Raw genomic sequence first — 23,236 nt, forward strand, 5'->3', positions numbered from 1 at the left:
ATTTTGCAGGGGAAGGCTATTACCTATTTTATTAAATTCGGTGTACCCATGTTGAAATAACAACCTCAGATGACCAGCAACATGTATCCATTATGATGCACATAAAACATAACAGAAAAGGTAATTTCCTGTTGTTTGTATGTCATATGTCCCTTGTGGTCATCGCTGCAATATGAACTTGTAAGGTGATCTATAGAGTGATGAAAATATGTTCTAAAAAGAGAAATGACGTAGTGGTTGTTGAGGCTTCCTGTAAATATATAGAAAAAGGAGACACTCAGGCAGTGTGTGTGCATGGGTGCGTGAGTGAGATAGTAATGTAATCATCCCAAAATGTGTGTTGCACTTTTTAGAACTGGTGTGTGTGCAAAAGATTCAGTAATGATGACATGCTTGTATCTTGTGTTTGTTGTGTTTCATGTGGCTGCAGGTGAGTGAAGTTATTTTCTATTACAGAAAGGAGAGAGAATATAAGCCAGTTCTTAGTTCACCTCAGCCCTGTTTCAGAACAACCAAACCAAACACTGTCGAATGTTTATAATTTGGAGTTTTACTTACCACAGTGTTATAATATTAATAGGACCAACAGAGATAAACACATTCAATGGAAATATTTGATTATGGCTTTATAGTTTATAAATCTAATGTTACTAAAATGCTACATTTCAAGACCAGCGTGTAGTTCTAGTTAAACTGTCCAAAGACAGCAGTAATCTTTACATGCAAGATAAACATACACGTCATGTCTTGTGTTATAATGTCCTTATTTAGAGCGGTTCAGTTTTAATCATGTGAATTTTTCGTCCTGATTACCTTCAGTCTAAAATGTATTGATGAAGAGAGGTGGGCTAATGAATAAGCAGGATTCTACACCCCGAATTACATCTCTCACAGTCTCTGTCTAGTTAAATGTACAGTAATGTGTAAAAGTTAGTGCCCCCTAATAATTAATTTTATGTTTTGCGTAGCAGGCCTTAGTATTGGACAAATGCAACCTTAGATGACCAACTTCATGTATCTATTATAATGCACGTAAAACGAAATATAAAAGGTAATTTCCTGTAACCTGGATGTCATATGTTCATTGTGGTCATCGCTGTAAATAGATGAGTGTTCATTTTCACACCTTTTCTGATATCCTTTTGTCAGTGACTACCATTTTCACGTCCTACATTACACCTGTTTTTTTTTTTTTAAACAGATAGTTATATGCATTTACCTTACATTACTATCTCTTCGTTTTATCACACAATTATCACATCTGTAGTCCATGTGGTGTGAACTGTGTATCACTGTTTATTTTTTCAACAAAAAAAGACTGAATAATAAGTGAAGGCCAGCTCTGGTTAAGAGTTAAATAAAGTTATCTTAAAAGAAAGCCTGCAGGCCAGAGTTTCAAAGGCAAGGGAGGAAGCACAGATAAACTAAAACAATTCTGTATATTACAGAGAACACATGATCCACATTTCTTTTATGATACAGCTCAGACAAAATGGCAGAGGTGGTTAAGTAATGATTAGAGAGACAGAGATTATTGCACTAGCCCTCACATATTGACGCGACACTCTTCTAAATTATGAGAGGTTCTGTTTAGAATTACACTGGACACATCAAATGATAAGGTAACGAGGTAACAAACTTACCCACCTGTCACCGCACGCCAGGTCACTCCTGAATCTCGAGCCAAGCCATAATCACCCGCGACCACTTTCCGCACTCCAGGCCACTGATTCCATTTTGCCATTTCGTTTCATTCGAGCACACCTGTTCCTCATCTTATCACTTCGCTCTCTATATAATGCTTTCACAAACTACCATTCTTTGCGAAATTATTGTGTGCTCCTAGTCCATTGTTTTTGTGCCTTTTTGCCAAGTTGCTTTTTCATTTTTTCATACTGTCGACCCTTTTGTCCTCGGTTACGTTTTTGCTTCACTAATTGGATTTGTTCAATACACTGATGGATTTACCGCCTTCGATCTTTCCCTTCTTTTTTTTGACCACGACTCTGTCTAAATTCTCCGAATTATTGCTACTTGGATTACAGATGCGTGCTTCCTAATCAAAGTTCAATCACCAGCGCCTCAATTCAAAAGCCCGCTTTCACTCTGTGCATCAGATACTGCATATACTTGGCGCCTTTGATTCAATATAATTCAATTCAATTTTACTTGTATAGCGCTTTTAACAATTGTCTGTCGCAAAGCAGCTTTACACAATCAAAAGAAATTATGGAAGTTGGAAACCTGCTAGGTTTAGCTGCTTGGTTTTAGTCCCCTAGCCTTTTCTGGGATTTTCAGTGAGTTTAGATCCAACTCTTTTCTGTACGCCCTTGGTGATCTGCTTTGACCCTGTTTCTCACAACATGTTGGCCTTCAGTCTTTCAATTAAAGGAACTTTATTAAACTCAACTTGCCTATTGCTCAGTGGTGGCTGGTGTAAAAAAAATTTTTTTTTTACCAAAACAAAGAAAAGTACAGTTAAACTTTTAATGAACGCCTTTAAATAGCCATAAGAAGTGCTGGAAGAGCACCGAGTGTACAGTAAGCTCAGCCACGCTCACTTGACTGCTGCTCAATTAGAAGATCAGGTCGATCTCGTCCAAGGTCTTTAACTTTTTTCTTTCTTCATCCGATCGCCTTGCGAAGGAGTACTTTAGCAAAGAAATGGCAGAATTTTCTTTCATATTTATCTGGCTTCCACTGAAGGGTGGAAGGGTTCGGGGCGCACAGTGGTGCACCCAAGGATGATTTGTAAAAATCCAATTAGAGCTCAGCCTCAAATTACATGCTTTTGTACACCAACACAAATGAACGTACAGTAATACATTACAATACAATTTTTTTTTATTGTAAATAGAAATACAGCGGAATATTGTGACTAAATGACGTTATTTCATTATTAAAATAAATAATTATTATGGTAAATAATTACATGTTAAAGTAGTATTCTTATCTGCCTAACTTTAAGGGGACGGCACCCCAGCGCCCCTTATTGACCGGCCACCACTGCTATAGTTGTATCAAAGAAATACTACAGTGATTATTTAATGTGGTAATTTCCACATTCGCTTTAATATACATGTGTTTTGATGTACAAGCACAATCCTAAAACAAATTATGCTCGCAATTCAAGGTTCCACTGTACTTTGCTTAAATCAGGGCAAATAAGAAATGCCTGCATTTAATTTTAATTTTAATACTGTGATTTTTAATTATTTTAATGTTTTACTTGAATTTATCTGCTACCACAGAGTTGTGGCTCATTAAGTACAAAATGTATTTTCTATATGATTAATTAATAATAAATCGTAAGGTGCCTGTAAAACACATTTCAAGATTTTATGATTTTTGACCTGAAGAATAAGTATTTCCTTATATTCTTTGAAAAAAGGTTAAAATGTTGTACTTCATACATTATCAGTTTTTCAGTGTTTGTTTGTTCCTGTAGGCTGCGCTCTCTCTGGTGATGAACTGATAGAAATCACACGACACAGCGGTGATTCAGTGCTGTTACCCTGCTCCTGCTCTGACAACAGAGCCTCAGACCTTCTCAAACATCAGCAAACCACCTGGTGGACCTACAGAACAGGGACTGCAACAGAAGTGTTAAATGATGAGCACTACCGTGGCAGACTTCAGCTGTTTAATAACATTTCTCCTGCTAATCTGTCTCTGTTCATATCTGACCTAAGAGTAGAGGATCAGGGAGTCTACAGGTGCAGCACTGAGAAGGAAGACAGAGACATCAGGCTTTATGTTAATGGTAAAGTATTTAAATACACAAAACATGTTTTGTCAATGTGAAAGGATACTTGATAAGCCTTCATACAGTAGTTGATCAATTGGAATGGTTATTACCGTCGCGCTCACCGCCGTGTAAAAACGTCAGCGGCCAAAATAAATCAGTTGCTTTTTAAAGTCATTCGTAAAATGGCCACCAGGGGGCGCAAAGTGACATTTTCGCTCGTTGCAGTAAATACAATAGTGACTGTTATACAGCGTATCTCTGTATCTGTTTATTGTTATTTAAGTTCTGGATTATTTTAGGCACTTTAAACACATTGTTGGGTTGCTCATGTTGGCTCATATGAGATGTAGTTTACAAATTAACAACTGGTTTATTCATTATTCTTTCGTTTCTCCAAATATCAGCCTGCAGAATGTTTGAAATATTACTGTTATTGTGTCACAGGTGTAGTTTTAAGAGTTGTTTAATCAGGAATGCGTGTGTATACAGCTCAAAACCTCCATCAGTTATTAAAGATAGCATCTATTTAGAAAAAATGCCCCAGTGATTTTGAAACTTCAGGAAATCTCCCGGCGCTCTGCGCATAACACTGGACCAACTCATGTCGGAAAGAATTTATAAACCGTTTCTAAACGTGGGCTATTGTTTTTTACTTATAATATTTGTTAATTTAATTTAATTTAAATGAGGTTTGGGCTCAGGACTTCGATTCGGCATCGTGATTCTCCTCTTTAATTTACTCCATAGTCTAAATCAGCACTCATGAAGTTTTCCATGAAGTTTGATTATCTGACTCTGACCGTTTAAAAAAACGTTTGCGTTTATTTTCTGACGCGCTTAAGTTCACCAAAAACAATACAGAACAGCGCACCTTATTTGCTTTCAAACATTTACAAAATCACAACGTTTTTTCGTTATTGTGAGTGCGCTTAAATAAAAGTTGAGTCTTATATAGGCCATGTAGTCTTATATAGTTTTATTATATAGTTTTTGCACATTAATCTGACAACAGTTTTTTCAGCCTGTCACGGCGTCCGCCCAAATCAAAATCGCTCCTCGCTCACTAGTTAGGCGGCCTCCCCTTCAGACATGTGAAGCAGCGGGACCGCAGAATTACACATGACTGGTGAGCTATCGTTGCTAATGGTCTCGGGCTTGCACCCCGCGCTATAAAATACTCGGGGTTTGTTGGGCTACAGTGGATTTTACAACGCGCTGTGTATGCAACGCGCGTGCGACAGGGCAAATGGAACGCGCCCCAGGGACTTTAAAGGAGCGAGAGGTGAGAGGGGCCGGTCCGGCCATCCGCGGAGAGCAGAATCAGCGCGAGCGGACGAATGGCCATTGCACTCACACCGCGTAGTAAAATCCACTGTAACCCAACAAACCCTAAGTATTTTATAGCGCGGGGTGCAAGCCCGGGATCATAATAAGCCGTGCCTTTATTCCGTCATGTCATGTGGGCATTATAAGATTTGTATTGAAAACTTCTAACTAAAAAGTGGCAGCTGGCACGCCTAAAAATAGACGCAGGTAATTTTTTTATAGTCTAAATAAAAAACCCCCGCTTTAATTTCCTAAAGTCTAATGGGCGCTCAACCGCACGCATAGTTTTCCCGAGCGCGAGGAATTTTTTTGTGCTAAATAATAACTATGCAGTATAATAATTCCTATTAATCCTGGGTTGTTCTTTTAGTGTCACTATAGTGCTTTACAATGCCAGACAGCATTCAAATACAAATTATCCACCCTTCCCAGGGGTGAATCGGCTGTTCTCACCTATACATTCAGAGGAACTGAAATGCACTTCTCCCCACTTTAAAAACCTCTTGAATCTGAGGCTGACTTTCAGTGATTTAAATTTGTGTAATTTTAATCTCCTGGATTCTAGATTCTAAAGTTAACATTGTTACCTTTTTTAATCCTTGGAATGGAAGAACTTGAGATTTTCCTTATAATAGCGTAAATTGCATTGTTTTTAATCAGTCTATACACAATAATCTTTTTTGGTATTTTAAAAAAAAAAAAACGGGGATGGGGGCTATCTTGTTTTATTAATCCTTGTGCCTGGTTTAGGTTTGGTATTTAGTGCGCATCTGTTATGTTACAACTAAATACCTTTTATTGGGGGTTAAGTGACTGATGTGCCTAACACATCAACCAAACACATCACACTGAATAATCAACCACCGCGACACCCCCCTCTCTCTCTCACACACACACACACACACACACACACACACACAGAGCCGACCAAATCATTAGCAACTCCCTCCCCCAGCACAGACATTTACTTTCTATCCATTTACTTACACCTGAACTGAGTTGTTTGAGTAACATGGGTCGAACCCGTTACAGATCATAACAGTCTACTGCATTTCATTCTTATAATAACGCAAAAACACAAGCGGGGCTGAAAGACCGACATCTGCTGACGCAGTAGAACGTCCTAACACTGTTTTAATTTTATGGTCATTTATTTCAGTTAATAAATCTAGTATAAATTTAAAGAACACAAAAAATAAGATGACACAAAACCCCCACACACTTCTTTTCTAATTACAAGTGATAAAATTAAAAGGCTCACTGTGTTAACATTTATTGTGCTAAAATTTGATCCTAATAAGATTTGATTTAATTTAAATTCTAGAACAGTGGCAGCTGGAACACCTAAAACAGATGCAGGATTATTTTTTATAATCTAAATAAAAAATGCTTTTTTAAACGTGGGCTATTGTTATTTACTTGCAATATTTGTTAATTTAATTTAAATGGGGTTTGGTCTCTGGAATGTTAAGCATCAGGGTCCTCTTCTTTATTTTCCTACGTAGAATCAGCGCTTAATCGCACGCATAAAGTTTTGTAAATTCGTACACAAGATATAAGACGACACAAAACCCTACACGCATCTTTTCTAATTACACGTGATAAAATCCAAAGGCTCACTGTATTAACATTTATTTTGTTTAAATTTGATCCTAATAAGATTTAATTTAATTTGAATTCTACATTTGTACTGTAATTTTAGTTCTGTGATTATAAATTTGTTTAACTACAATGAACTAAGGCATGAGGCGTCAGTCTGTAGTTATATAGCGCCACTCAGCGGTAAAAGCCAGCAAACGCACAAAGCCAAACGGTACCGCCGAGCGCCGCGACGGTAGAACCTACATTCCGATTGAGTAACCACTGTATAACACACTTCATGAGTCACATTTGTTATAAAAAAAAATGTGTACTCTGTTTATCATATTTTCAGGGGAAATGTTGTGATTTACAAGCAGGGAATATTAATAATCACAGTACTTCTGTTATTAACTGTAAATGTTTACAGGCTGTGAGCTGGTGAAGAAGACAGAGGTAGAGCGTGTGACTGTGTTCACAGGAGAGTCTGTAGTTCTGCCCTGCGTCTGCACTGACATACAGGACAAACCACAGAATCTAAAATGGGAGTTTAGTAGAAACAGTCACTTTCAGCAAATTTACCCTAAACAGACTGGACATCACAGAAACAGAGTCAAACTGGTCAGTAACAACTCTCCAGGAAACCTCTCTCTACTCATATCAGACCTGACTAAAGAGGACCAGGGAGAATACACATGTTCTGTACAGGCTGATAGAAAAGATTTAAGACTATCTGTTAAAGGTACACTTATTGTATTCATTATTAACTGTGAGTATGTTTTACTCACATATTACCAACAGTAATAAAAAATAATATTTAGTTTTAATATGTCTTGTCACATACACTCAAACAAAACAGACAGAAAACCTCCATCAGAACAGCCTCAGGGTAAAACAACACACTCCACAACTGCATCATCCTCAACAACACTGGAACAAGGTAAAGAGCAAATTTCATTACAACTCTCATCACCCAAGATAAACATTTATGAATGCTTCAGAAGTCGGTCTTATGTTGTTTTGTCAGTGCTTATGTCAAGTTCATTTCTGATTCATGGAATTTACCTTATATGGTAATGTGATATGACTCATTAAATTCAGTCTCATTTACTGTTTAGACCAGTTGGCAAGCTTAAAGAATAATATAAAAATGTCCCCTTTGTCCATTTCTTCACACTTTTACTCTTATTTGGCAAAATATTGGCCACATCAATACCATGTCATACAGACAGAGCAGAAGCAGACTGAGCTACGTAGTAAGCTTTTTAAAGATCTATAATAAGTCATAACATAACCTTAATAGAAATCTAAAACAGTACATGAGCTCTTCCCCCAGCATTACATTAATATATGGAAATATAGTCTTTACATTAATGTACAATTATTAAAATCATTCTTTATAAATATTTACTGTATTTAGGTCCATTTCAGTTGTCATTAAAAGCTTATGTAGGAGTAATTTGGAAATCCTTCATTAATAAAAGATATTCAGACTATTAAAGGTACATTTTTATTACTCTCTGTGAGCATTATTGTGGAAAAAAAACACAAGTTTTAAATTAGTTTTAAGTTTTGTCTTTCTGTAGGAAGAAAAGAAATACACTCAAGGAAAACAGACAGAACACCTCCATCAGAAAAGCCTGAGAGTAAAACATCACACTCTCCATCTGCAAAGAGCTCTCTGATTCCTCTGTCTGAGATTGAAAAGAGGAACAAAAGCTGAGATGTTTTTGAGTTCAAAGGAGGCTAATTTGCCATTTTTTGCATCTTTTTCTTCTAGGAAAAAGGAATGTTGCCTTGGCCACAAGTATGTGGTCATTCTTCATAGTGTCTGTGAGAACATAAATGCTAAATATGCTAAATATCTATACAATTTAATTGACATATTTTACATACAGAAGCTTGCAGGCATACAAGCTGTGGTTGCACAGCATGGATTAAATCATCTATGCTGCTATTAAGTTTCATAATGCTGAAAATAGATATTGTGTAGGACTGCTGAGGTGAATCAAACCTTCCACTGCATGGATTACATCTGATCTTATGCACTAGTATCACAAGGTGTAGGATGCTTTGTTTTAAGCTTGATTTTTAATTATGCTTCATTTTTGAGCTCCTAGATAAATAATAATAAATAAAACTAGATAAATTTATGAAATAAAGCCGAAAATATTATGTAGGTACTTTACACACCTGATTTTGCTTGTAGCATAGCATCCTATTTCAAGAAAAAGAAAAAAAAACTTATAAATTTTGGCTTGATATAGTATAGAGCAGCTATAAGTTTTGTCTATTTATTTATTTATTTTCAGCAACTGTTTTATTGTGGTCAGGATCATCTCAAATACAGAGCCTAATAACACTGGGCACAAAGTGGGAGAATTCAGATGAGATAACAGTCCATCACAGGGCACTACTTACACTCATTCACACCTAGGAGCTAGTCTAATAAAGCAAATGTACACATTTTTGAGACTGGAGACCCCTTGGTAAACCCACACGAAAAACATAAAAGAAATGTAAAACTTTGTACTGACTTTAACTTATGTGTAATAGTTCACATAAGCTCTCTTTTAATGTTTTTTGCATGTGTGTGTGTGTGTGTGTGTGTGTGTGTGTGTAATCATCCTCAGCAACACTGGAACAAGAAACATACAGTGTGTTTTATTACCCAGTTTTTGGCATTTCGGGTGTTTTATTGTTCGTGATACTTGCTGTAGCGGCATTAATTTGTTGGAGATGAACAAATCATATATCATCTGATTTCATAACATATGAAGTACAACATTTTAAACTTTTTTCAAAGAATATGAGAAAAATTCTATTTTTCATTAGGAGGAAGATGTGGAGAGAAAATGATTACTGAAGGACATCAGGACTGTGAGATAAAGCAGAAGGCAAGACCCTCTTCATCTCAGATATATAATTGTAAGTTGTGTCTTTAGGCTCAACAATAAAAGTGCCAAATATTCGTATGTGTGTTATGTATATAATATTCATGTTGTGTCTTTTCACAGACTGTACCTGATGCTGTTTATGTTAATGTGACGTGTGTTACCACTGCCAGAGAAGCACGGTTCCAGACCAGCGGTGGAGAGGAAAATGAATATGCCAGCATCATAAAATATTAAAATATAGTAACAGTACATATATAGAATAACGCTGAACACATACAGTATATTAAATGTTGCACATAGGATTTACAAAATTGGCTTTGATTATTTTTCTGATTGTTGTTACCCTAATTAGCAGGTTTAATCATATTTTGGTGCTGAAGGGTAACCTTGAAAATAATATTTTAAGTGTATTTTTTTTTTTGGGGGGGGGGTTGTACAATTTTTATATTGCATTATTATTATTATTATTTATTTATTTATTTATTTATTTATTTTTTAGAAGTCTTTCATCATTATCCTAATTGTATAAGACAATTGCTATGGAAGTTCTAGTGTAAAAATCTGCCTGGACTGAACATGTAGTTCAAGAAAAGAAAAAAAAAAGTGAAACCGTCCTAATGCTTATAGTTTACTAAGGTGTGTGTGATAGCATGCTTGTTGAGTGTATAGTATTACACTGTAAATGGAATTTTTACTGCTTAAAGCTTGCTCTTCTATAACTCTCACTGCAGTCTTAATTTAGTTTCTATTCTGTCTATTTAGTCAAAATAGGTGAGACAGGACAATTAGCAACAGGATCCTCCTTGAGATGTAAGGGAGATAACCTTCATCTCCACTCAATGTTAATAATGGATCCTTTTATTCTTATGAGAATAAACCATGGTCTGGCACCATGGAAATTGGCAGCGGATACTTTGGGCACTGTGACTTGTGGGGTGAGGCCTCTGTGGGACGGTACATTCCATGAGTTTCCCGATTGGATTGGGATCTTTGGTGGGATTGGGCCGGGGATAATTGTGTCTGAGTGGTTGCTCAAGGGCCCAACAGTGGCATTCCCAGTGGTGCTAAGGCTTGAAACAGGGACTGACTGCCCCTGCCTGACTCATTATTATGTATTCCTTACTGCAGTGTTTGCCTCATACAGCTGGTCAGGGCCTTTAAATGATTGTACCTAAGACTCAGCAAAGGTCTAAATCCTTAAAAAGTAAAGCAATTAAAAAAATCAAAAAGGTTAATAATTGTATAACAGAACTATGTTGTGTGAAGGCAAATGGTAAGACATTTTCATACAGAAAACAACATTTTCAACTACAGCTAACCTGCAGTTAGGTACACATGTAGAATGCCTATTACCGTCGCGCTCACCGCCATGGGAAAACGGCAGCAGTCAAAATAAATCAGTTGCATTTTAAAGTCATTCGTGAAATGACCGCCAGGTGCCTTTTTTCACTACGCAGTTTTAAATATAATTAAGTCATAAAAAGTGTTAACAATATGTTGTGTGTACAGTGATTGTAATTTCCACATCTTAGAACTTTGTACAACAAAAATGAAAAATCTGAACCAGAGATATTGATATTTATTGTATAATAATGAGTCAAAAAAACAAACATTGGTTAAATGTTGTTTTGACAAACTATCAAGTTCAGTAGCTGATCCTTTTATTTGTACAAAGAATGAACTGTTATATAGCCTATCTTTGTTTGTGTCTGTTTATTGTTATTTTTAAAAAAATAATTCAAAAATACATCAACCTTTAAATATAAAAATAACTGGTAAAATAGACTTTCAGAATAAAACATTACAATAACATTTTTAGACGCACTAAAAATGCTGTGTTGTTTCTGTAAACACATCGTTGGGTGGTTTATGCTGGGTCAAAATTCTGGGTTATTTCGGGTACTTTAAACACATTGTTGTGTTGCTCATGTTGGGTCATATGAGATGTAGTGAGTCATTTGAAAATGAACACCTGGTTGGGTTATTTTGACCCAACAACTGGTTTATTCTTTATTTTCTGTTTTCTCCAAACGACAGCCTGCAAAATGTTTGAAATATTACTGTTACTGTGTACAAGTGTAGTTTTCGGAGATTTGAGCTTCAGGAAATCTTCCGGCGCTCTGCGCATAACACCGGAGGGAGGACAGACCGAAAGGGGAAGGAAAGAAATGCACATGCAGGTCCGGGGGCCTCACTGTGCATGGTTTCAGCAAACTGGGAACGATCTTGGATCTTGCTTCAGGCCGCTTCTTAAATTTGTGTAAATTTAAAATCTTCTGCATTCTAAATTCTAAAATTGACATTGTTACCGTTTTTAATCCCTGGAATGAGATTTTTCTTAACCATAACATGTATTGTTATTAATCACTCTACACTGTTTTTAATTACTCCACAATGTTTTAATTTTAGATTTTATTTAAAAATAAATAAATAAACCAAATAAAATTAGTCCATGTGTATTTTCCCTTTGTTAAATATCATTAAAAACAATGGGTTGTGTATTGAGCGATTATAAACAATACAAGGCGTGTTATGATAAGGAAACTTTATATCTCATCTATTTCAGTAAAAATTTTGGAATCCACAGACGCTTAGTGGTCTGAGCAGAACGTAATAATCTTTGTATGATAAAATAACTCGTGGCATGAATCTACACAAAGTGCTTCAGTTTCAAATAATCATTTAACTCTGAACTCAAACAGCAAAAGAACATGATAATAAAAATAAAAAAATAATATTGTTCTTTTTGCTGTTTATTTCCAGCATTTAATAATTTTTTAATCATCAATAATTAAAGCTACTCACATCGCGTGCACTTTCACTTAAAAAAAAAAAGCAGTGTTTAATCAGCAAGTATATGTCGCCTCTCTTTATGAATATTATGACTGAAACAAACGCACGAAACGCACGCCGATGTGAGCCGCTTTATTTCAGTCATAATATACTAACATATTTTTGCTGTGTAGTGGGCCGCGCGCGCACAACCTCTCGCGGGCGAGCCTCTGAATACGTGTTTTTAATGGGGGTGGGGCTAAGAAACACTGTAGAAACAAAGAAGTAATGATTATGAATGTGTCGGGGAAAATGCACGATTATTTTTTATAGTCTAAATAAAAATGCTTTTATAAATGTGGACCATTGGTATCTACTTCAAATATTTGTTAAAACAGCCAGGAAACTCACTCTGACCATTTTGATAATTCAGTGATAAATTAGTGATTTCTTTGGTTTCGGCTGTGCTGAAGGTGATCATGTCATCTCGTCGTCTCCGCAGCAGTGGACGCGCCTATAATTCACTTTTCATATGAATTACATAATCTAATAACTTGTTTTTCATTAGTTTATATAAAAGCCGATATTTCGCTTTCTATACATATATACTATTGTTCCTCTGCAATTAACATGCCGACGTTAAACCGTTATTGTTGCACCACGGTTCCACTTTTTCTCTAATGTTATTTTCATTTACTTGTATTAATGATCCATTTCTTTGTGTGTGATTGTTTAGTTTCGAGTGTCCGATCTTTATTGTCAATAAAGAAAAGCATAAATTAGAATAGGTACTTTCCTATTATTTTCCACTAATTCCTTCCCGTTCATTGCGCCCCACCTGTAATGTCTGTATTCCCCAGTCTGTATAGCTGCTAGCAAACTGAGTGTCCTCTAGCCTTTTCTGGGATTTTCAGTGAGTTTAGATCCAACTTCTGTCTGTACTCCCTTGGTAATCTGCACATAATTTGATAAATTTGCTCTGACCCTGTTTTTCATGACATGTTGGCCTTCAGTGTTGGCAGTCTTTCAATTAAATGAAATTTATTTATCTCAACTTGGCTATTGCTCAGTGGCGGCTGTTGCAAATTTTTGGCGCAAACAAAATTAAAATTAAACTTTTAATAATCGCTGGTAAATAGCCATAAGAAGCACAGAGTGTAAGCTCGGCCGTAATCACTTGACTGCTGCTCAATCAGAAGATCAGGGGCCTCATGTACAAATTCAAAGCGTTGAATTCATACTAAAACATTGCATATGGACAAAGTTGTAAATGTGCGTACGCAGTAAAAAAATCTGATGTATGAAACACTGCATATGCGGAATCCCACGCATATTCTCTTTGTACATCCGAATTAACGTGAAATTGAGCGCACATGCATGAGCGCAAGACCCCTCCCTGCCTCCTCCCCTATACAAATATGGTAATGACCCAAGCGGGGGGTCTTCAGTCAGTCTTGGTCAGTTTGTGGGTTGTTGAGGGGGGTTAACAGCCACATCTTTAATGGATAACCGCGGTCTCCTGATATGCAGTTACATAATTACGCTCAATAACATAAAATAAAATAAAACTTAGCTGGAATAATATCTTTAAATACATCACTCACCAAGAAGCCACCCATCGCGCATCCTGCCACCTTGGAGCCTCATCCCAACCATGCTGTTTGTGAGGATGAATGAATCATGGGTTGACCCAGGCCACCTTGCCACAATATTTGTTAGGCGCATTTGAGCATCACATATTATTTGCACATTTATTGAATGGAAATGTTTCCAATTCACGTATGCATATTCGTCTTCAGATGGCACATTATAGCAGATGGCACATTATAGCAATGTGCATGCAGTCGATCGCTCCGATTACATTAGGAAAACCGGGGATCGCTGCAAACTGCGCTTTAATGTTTGGCTGGTCAACTGCATGGTATGGAAACCTTATATACCTGCTAGACATGCGGATGATCCCGTTCTCACATTAATTTCACTGTTAGTAAATCCGACCGTGAGAGTGAAAACTGGCGTAAGCAAAGTTTTTGTGCGTACGCAGCGTTGATACATGAGGCCGCAGGAGGATCTGGTCCAAGCTCTTTAACCGTTTTTTCTTTTCTTTTCGTTTGATTACCTTGCAAAGGGGCATTTTAGCAAAGAAATTACAGAATTTTCTCTTATATTTATCAGGCTTCCACGTTAATCACTATTTAATACATTAATTTACAATCTGCTGACCGTTAATAAGACTCGTTGAGAATGGTCCAAACACATTAGACAAAATATTTAAAACCCATATTGGTTTGCTAAGAGTAAAAGTGGGAGGGTTTGGGGTGCACAATGCTGCAAGAATGATTTAAAAAAATCCAATTAGAGCTTAGCCTCAAATCACATGCTTTTTTTAAAAAACCTACATAGACACTCGTTTGTTTAATGTCTTACTTGAATTTATGTGCAACCACGGCGTTGTTATCCTTGTAAGAATAGACTAAGTCTAGGCCAGCGGTAGCTCAGTGGTTAAGGCATTGGACTACAGTTCGGAAGGTCCCAGGTTCAAACCCCGCAACCACCAAGTTGCCACTGTTGGGCCCTTGAGCAAGGCCCTTATCCCTCAACTGCTCAGATGTGTAATGAGATAAAAATGTAAGCCGCTCTGGATAAGAGCCAAATGCCTAAATGTAAGTCTTTAGTTATTGTGCCACTTAGCGGTAAAGCCAGCAAACGCACACCCCTAATGCCATTGCTGTATGACATGGGCAGTTCGTTTTCCTGAATACTGTTAGGAAGCTTAGTCGCTGCTATGCTTTCTGAAAAACTGCAGTTGTGCTGATCTTTTAGGAGATGTAGGTACCAGGCATTTAAAGGACTGCTTTCTGAAGTCAATAATAAGTTCTTTTGTTTTGTTTTTTTGTATTGTTCAGCACCATGCTAAAAGGATCAAGACCTCATTCCTGTAGGCTGATTCATCTCCTCCTTCAATGAGTCCAACTACTGTGGTATTATCAACAAATTTAATTATGGTGTTAGAGGGGTGAGTTAAAACGCATACAGCAGGTCTATAGTCTGTAAAATAACGGATTCAGCAGGCAGCCTCATGGAGAGCTGAGCCTTATTACTTGTTTTTTGACTTGTGAGCTTTATACTGACAGAACCTTGTAAAATTATGAACACTAAAATAATATAACATAATTATCGGATTCCTGGAGGTTTTAAATTATCCCAAAATGTAATTTCTATATGATTAATTAACAATAATTTGGAAGGTGCCTGTAAAACACATTTCAAGATTTTACAATTTTTGCCCTTAAGAATAAGGATTTTTGTATATTCTTTAAAAAAAAATTAATTGTTGTACTTCATACATTATTAGTTTTTGAGTGTTTATTTGTTCCTGTAGGCTGCGCTCTCTCTGGTGATAAGTAGAAAGAAATCACACGACGCAGAGGTGTTTCAGTGCTGTTACCCTGCTCCTGCTCTGATAACAGAGCCTCAGACCATCTCAAACATCAGAAAACCACACGGTGGACCTTCAGAACAGGAAATCTGATAGAAGTGTTAAATGATGAGCACTACCGTGGCAAACTTCATCTGTTTAATCTGTCTCTGCTCATATCCCACCTGAAAGTAGAGGATCAGGGAGTCTACAGGTGCAGAACTGGGAAGGAACACAGAGACATTAAGCTTTATGTGGATGGTAAAGTACTTAAATACACGACATGTTTTGTCAATGTGAAAGAATACTTGATAAGCCTTCATATAACACACTTCATGAGTCACATTTGTTAATAAAAAATAAAACATAAAACATACGGACACATAAAAAATGTGTACGCTGTCATAATTTAAAGGGAAATGTTGTGATTTACAAGCAGGCAACATTAATAATTGAGTACTTCTGTTATTAACAGTAAATATTTACAGGCTGTGAGCTGGTGAAGAAGACAGAGGTAGAGCGTGTGACTGTGTTCACAGGAGAGTCTGTAGTTCTGCCCTGCGTCTGCACTGACATACAGGACAAACCACAGGATCTAAAATGGGAGTTTAGTAGAAACAGTCACTATCAGGAAATTTACCCTAAACAGGATAGAAAAGATTTAAGACTATCTGTTAAAGGTACACTTATTCATTATTGACTGTGAGTATGTTTTACTCCAGTGTCATGTGCCATATTACTAACAGTAATAAAATATAAATGATATTTAGTGTTAATGTGTTGTCTTTTTGTAGGAAAAAGAGAAACTTCCACACACACAACACACAATTTTTATTACTGTTTGTAAGCATTATTGATTTAAATGTCAGTGGAGTAGTTTTAAATTAGTTGTGTCTTTCTGTAGGAATAAAAGAAACAGACAGACAGAGCACCTCCATCAGAACAGCCTGAGAGTAAAACCCTACACTCTCCACCTGCAAAGAGCTCTCTGATTTCTTCGCCTGAGAAATGTGCTTTCAGGCATGCAAACTGTGGTTGAACAGCACGGATTAAACCATCTGTTTCATAATGCTGAAAATAGATATTGTGTAGAACTGCTGAGGTGACCAAAACCTTGCACGGCATGAATTACATCTGATCTTGTGCACAAGGTATCACAAGGTAGGATGCTTTGTTTTAAGCTTGGTTTTTAATCATGCTAAATAAATTTATGAAATAAATCTGAAAATATTAAGTAGGTACTTTACCCACCTGATTTTGCTTGTAGCATAGCTTTCTATTTTTAGAAAAAGAAAAAAAAACTTAGGGATTTTGGCTTGATATACAGATGTAGCCATTAAAAATGCAAGTTTTTTTCCGGCGAACTGCCGCAATTCTGCAATTCATCTTTTGCGTGTCGCAAAAACATTCAGGAATTTAAATAAATGTGTTGTGCTTTACTGAATATCCACCAGATGGCGCATGAAAGGAATTGATCTAAAAGTCGGACAAAGTACAACGAAGAATTGTGTATAATTAGTTAGCCTAAAACAATATTGTTTCCAATGCTGAAGCAAACAGGAATTTTATCTTGTATTACAATAGATCTTTCATAATGAATGTGTGTATATGTGCTTCATAATTTTTTTCATAATGATGAAATGAGATGCCCAAAATTGCTTTAAAATTCCTAATAAGTTTCTTATATAGTTTTTGTAATGTCTTAACAGGGACAAAACAATGAAATGCCTCGGTTTAAATTATATTGAAATTAATTTAATTTACTGATAGTAGGCTATCTGATAGTGTTAACTATGCGAATGTCTGGCGAATATAGTTGGATAATAAACCTCTGAATTTATGTTTTAATATAATATCTGATAGCGATATATATGCAAGATACTGTGGCGTAGGCGGGGCTTGGGCTGGCGACCATCATGCTTTGCGGGAGGGGTTGCTATGTTCACCATGTTGGGGAAGGGTGTTTGGGTTAGTGGCTTCGGCCATGTTTGTTTGTTTATTTGTTGAGTGTGTGACGTGTTAAAGTATTCCGGTTTATGCTAAGGCTAAATTGTACGTGGTTCTCGTGTGAATGATGCATAGATGCTGTGTGTTCAATAAAGTACTCCCAGTTATTGTATTGGTCAGCCTATTAATCTTGCTCGTCTCTCCAACGTCCTTTCTGGCGGTAAAACGCTACAATACTTTTCCTTTCCCACGTGAGTCCACCCGCGTCAGTCGTGCTCTTTAACCAATCAGAACCCGCCAGGAGCGCAGCCTTAATCCTGGTTATATGAAATAAACCTGCTTCCGAGCAGGTTCAAGCTTACGGATATGTTGCTATGACAACAAATGCGAGAAGCGCATTGAAGAACGAAACAATCCGAGATCGGGACAAATCCACAACAATCAAATCCAGCTAACTGAGTTAGCGACGTACGAAGAACGGACCCCAGGCGTTACTGTAATTTAGTTTTTTTTTGTTTTTTTTGCGTATTTCTACTTTTTAACGTAGTTTTTAAAATCTGTAATTTTACTTTTACTTAAGTATGTTTTGTTTAAAGTATTGTACATCACTAAATTTTAAATCATATTCGCTACTGAGTAAAACAAATGAATAAAAATGCTAAAATAAAAATATTATGCTTTGTATAAATGCTTCGTTGCGCTCGCGTGTGTGTATATCATGTCCTGGTCGCGCGCCGCGCCAGATTCCACTCCAGGTTTTCTGACTGTCCCCACATCAGCATCTACCTGACCTTCCACACGGTCGCTTCCGCCCTGAGAGTGACGTCATCGACTAGCGCGACCATATATAAACCGGAGAGAGACGCGGGAAAGAGATTGTGATTTTGGCGGTTTGATATTTGGTTGTGTATTCTGCTTTTTATCTCCCATTGACTTTAGCCATTGCTTTGTCCCTTTGGTTTGGTTGATCTTTGTATATAGATAATTTCACTGTATGTTTGTGCACTCACTAGTAGTAGGGGTGTGGCTGCTATTTATTTTGGGAAGAGGAAATTAATTCACTGTTTTTGGTTTAGGGAGTCAGAGAAGTTACCTGTATTTTTGTTTTTGTGTGTGTGTTTTTTTTTTTTTTTTTTGCAGATAATCTAGCTACTAAATATAGATACCATTTTGTTTATTATTTTGGCCTGAGTCCACCCTGAATCTGATCCTCCTCCTGGGGTCCGTTCTTCGTACGTCGCTTGACACATCCGAGATGAAGTGACACATCTAAGATGAGATCATCGTGCTACTTACGATCTGGCTAAGTCGGTCCTTCGAGCTCACCTGTTTTTTGATGATTAGTATAGCTGGATTGAGTTGTCTAGGATTATTGCGCGTTCGTGCGTTGGTTTAAAAGGCGATATGCATCGACAGTGGAAACACTGATCACAAGCCCTCTGATTGGTTGACGAAATGGCAAAAGAGCGAGCGCATTTTTTTTCTCAAGCAGAGCAAGAGCTTTTATTAGAAGGTTACAGGGAATTCCAAACTTTAATAAAGACTCCGGGAAACACATCAAATGCTGCAAAAGCCAGGAGAGAGGGCTGGCAAAAAGTAGCAAATAAATTAAATGCGTGAGTGCTGCCCATGTTACATGATGTTCTTTTATATTTAATTTAGATACTGTGTGTGTGTGTGTGTGTATATATATATCAAATCCTATTTGTATTAATTGTATCTCTTTGTCATCTTTAATGTCAGAGCCAGCAGTGGACCCATGCGAACATTGGAACAAGTAAAAGTAAAGTACAAGAACATCTTACAAAATGGTAACCTTTAGCGTAGTTATCTTGATTTTTATTTTAAGACACTGGCGAATCAATGTATTACATGGTTTAAAACAGCAACCAAGAAAAAGGCAAAACAGAAAAAAACAAGTGGTGGTCCGGCCCCCTCTCCCTATACTCCAGCAGAAGAGCTAGCCCTGGATTTTAAGAGTAAGAGACCAATTGTGGAGGGCATCCCTGTGGGTAGCACCTCCTTAGACCCACAGCCAGGGACCAGCAGCAGCACCACCTTTATTTCAGGTAATTGATTTAATTTGTTTTGGAAAAGTACTACAGCTGCAATGATTTCTAACTACCCTAAAGTCTAAACAACAAATGTGTGTTGGTCAGTTGAACCGTCTTAAATCATAAGTAAGAATAAATTAATACTACATTTGTACATGAGTTTTGGATGACTTACAGTATAGTTCATGTAATGCTGTTTTGCCACATGTGCAGTTCGAAACAACACGCCCACACTTTTACCTGTCCCACAAGTGATGTCTGAAGCATGTGTAGTAAGTCAAGTATTTATTGTGTTTTTTGTTTAATTTTTTATTTTTAATTATACTGTAGAAAATGAGGTGAGTGCGCACCTTTTTGTCATGACCTATTTGTTTCCATTTCACAGGACAGTGAAGAAACCCTGTCTGACAAGTGTCTGGAGAAATTACTTGTAAGAATGTATGATACAGGTGTATATATCTTAGTGTATGTAATATTTACATTTAGGCATTTGGCAGACGCTCTTATCCAGAGCGACTTACATTTTTATCTCATTACACATCTGAGCAGTTGAGGGTTAAGGGCCGCGCTCAAGGGCCCAACAGTGGCAACTTGGTGGTTGTGGGGTTTGAACCTGGGATCTTCCGAACCGTAGTCCAATGCCTTAACCACTGAGCTACTGTACCCCTAATATGACGGTATTTTATTATTTGTGAGGTGCCGGAGTCTCCAGCTCGAGAGACGTCCACAGATAGGGCTCCAGAGAAGCCCATAGAAAGTGTTCCAGAAGACTCCAGGCACAGAAGTAAAACTGAGGTGCCCAGTGTTGTACTTGTCATTGAATTTTGTTGTGAAAGGCACATATTGAGGAGGTGTCCCCCTTTAGTTTTTGTGTTTCTATTTTTTTCTCCTTCACAACTGGCACAGAGTGACATCCGTTCTTTGTACAGACGAAACCTGCAGCTTAAAAATGAATACTTGCTGTTGATGAAACGGAGAGTGGAAGGACAAATTGATGTGGATAATTTAAAAAAACAAAAAATAGCACTTGAGATTCAGTTGCTTCAAAAGGAACTTCACAGTAAGTGATGTGACTTTCACACATGGTACCCTACTATTGTTGACCTTGTATAACACTCTCTATCTCTCTTTATGCAGGCAAAAGATGAAAGATGTGATGAATTTCAAATAAAACACATAACTATTTGTGCAGTGTTCTTTTATTTTGTAAATAATTATGTGAAATGATATTCCACAATTCTGTCCCGTGCAGCTTTTCCACTAAGTCCACTTTCCAAGTGCACTGGCTGGAGGTCATCATCAGGATGCACCTCCACCACAGGGGTCCTCTCCTTTCTGATGGTGGCGATGTTGTGCAACAATAATGTCACAGGCCCTGTCAGGTGCAACCCTCAGACTTTTCAGACACTGAAATCTTCCCTTCAGTTGCCATTTCAATGCGTGCCCATGTCCTAGTTAGAGCTGCATTGTATCGGGCTTGTGGACCTGGGTTTGGGCCTGGAAATGGAGTCATAAAATACTGCCTGCAGGCATAACCCCTGTCTCCAATAAGAACTCCATCGTAATCACCTGTTTTATGGGAAAAGTCAATTATTTTAGCCCCAGCTTACTGTAAGTGTACGTAAAACATTGAGCTTCACATTTTTTATTTCCCTTACCACGTTCAAATCGTTGGAACAAATGTGACTCTCTGAAAATTCTGGAGTCATGCACTGAACCAGGCCATTTGGCTTCCACATTCGTAATGTGGCATAAAGAATCGCACACCATCTTAGAAATCAGTCAAAGGCATACTTTTTCATTACATTACGTTTAAATAGCCCTTATATAAACTTACCTGCACAGTAATACTGTGAACACCCTTTCTATTCACAAAATCCCCTTCATTGGGGCCTGATGGGGCCTTGATAGGAATGTGGGTGCAGTCATCACATTAGGAAAGCCTGGGGACACACTTCATACTTTTGGAATGATCTTAATTGCATTATTTTTATCAACAATATATATACTGTACCTGCAATGGCAAAAAACTTCTGTTTTACAGCCTGGGGTCTTAAGTGACTTGGGAATAACACATATACCCTCAAAAACTTTTTGAGTGGCAAGTAAACTTTGCGAATGGCAAAGCAGACAGCACTTTTCGCCACGTTCTCTGCGTCTCCAACAGTGTAAAGGAAAGTGCCACTCGCAAAGAACCTCAGGGCAATACACACAGTTTGTGCGGTTGTTAACGCTCGACTCCGGCGAGTTGAACATTTCACATGAGGGTTTAACAAAGAAATTATATAAAGGATACCCTCACGAGAAAAGCGGTATCTCTCAATAAGTATATTGTCATGCTGCGCCAAAGGATCTTGTCTATCACGCAATACACGAGGAATTTGAAAAACTCTGCGAATAATCCTCGCATCTTCGGTAACCGGCTGCTTCTTCATAAACGGACAAGACATGGCTGCGACAAATTTTAGAAAATTACCTCCACTTATATAGACGCAATTGGGGGATAGAATGTTTCATATTATTAGACATATACGGCGATTAACACACAAATGATGACCACAGTCACACACCTGAATACAAATACTGTATGTATGTTTAAATACATCCATATATATATATATATATATATATATAAAATTTTAGTAAACAAAAAGTATCTGGCATATATATAAATATATATAGATAGATTTATTTTCTTTTAAAAAATTATATATACAGTGGTGTGAAAAACTATTTGCCCCCTTCCTGATTTCTTATTCTTTTGCATGTTTGTCACACAAAATGTTTCTGATCATCAAACACATTTAACTATTAGTCAAAGATAATATAATTGAACAAAAAATGCAGTTTTTAAATTATGGTTTTTATTATTTAGGGAGAAAAAAAATCCAAACCTACATGGCCCTGTGTGAAAAAGTGATTGCCCCCCTTGTTAAAAAATAACTTAACTGTGGTTTATCATACCTGAGTTCAATTTCTGTAGTCACCCCCAGGCCTGATTACTGCCACACCTGTTTCAATCAAGAAATCACTTAAATAGGAGCTACCTGACACAGAGAAGTAGACCAAAAGCACCTCAAAAGCTAGACATCATGCCAAGATCCAAAGAAATTCAGGAACAAATGAGAACAAAAGTAATTGAGATCTATCAGTCTGGTAAAGGTTATAAAGCCATTTCTAAAGCTTTGGGACTCCAGCGAACCACAGTGAGAGCCATTATCCACAAATGGCAAAAACATGGAACAATGGTGAACCTTCCCAGGAGTGGCCGGCCGACCAAAATTACCCCAAGAGCGCAGAGACAACTCATCCGAGAGGCCACAAAAGACCCCAGGACAACATCTAAAGAACTGCAGGCCTTACTTGCCTCAATTAAGGTCAGTGTTCATGACTCCACCATAAGAAAGAGACTGGGCAAAAACGGCCTGCATGGCAGATTTTCAAGGCGCAAACCACTTAAGCAAAAAGAACATTAAGGCTCGTCTCAATTTTGCTA

General features: G+C 37.3%; 1 protein-coding gene across 1 annotated transcript; it reads left to right on the forward strand.

Moving 5' to 3' along the window:
• Positions 1–381: 381 nt before the first annotated feature.
• On the forward strand, positions 382–9,783 carry LOC128541059 (junctional adhesion molecule-like). Its single transcript, XM_053511163.1, has 8 exons — positions 382–430; positions 3,449–3,763; positions 7,083–7,394; positions 7,512–7,603; positions 9,074–9,095; positions 9,328–9,392; positions 9,481–9,549; positions 9,664–9,783. The coding sequence occupies exons 1-8, from the start codon at positions 382–384 to the stop codon at positions 9,781–9,783; spliced, it is 1,044 nt and encodes a 347-aa protein (XP_053367138.1).
• Positions 9,784–23,236: the final 13,453 nt, after the last annotated feature.

Source organism: Clarias gariepinus, chromosome 2 (genome assembly GCF_024256425.1).
Source record: "Clarias gariepinus isolate MV-2021 ecotype Netherlands chromosome 2, CGAR_prim_01v2, whole genome shotgun sequence".
Taxonomy (NCBI): Eukaryota; Metazoa; Chordata; class Actinopteri; order Siluriformes; family Clariidae; genus Clarias; species Clarias gariepinus.

What these genes read in the sequence shown, in the direction of transcription:
- LOC128541059 (XM_053511163.1), top strand. Translation starts at nt 382, where the DNA reads ATGATGACATGCTTGTATCTTGTGTTTGTTGTGTTTCATGTGGCTGCA. An exon ending in TTTAAGACTATCTGTTAAAG is followed by an intron (nt 7,395 to 7,511) that starts GTACACTTATTG and finishes CAAACAAAACAG; the next exon opens with ACAGAAAACCTCCATCAGAA. An exon ending in CGGCATTAATTTGTTGGAGA is followed by an intron (nt 9,393 to 9,480) that starts TGAACAAATCAT and finishes AAATTCTATTTT; the next exon opens with TCATTAGGAGGAAGATGTGG.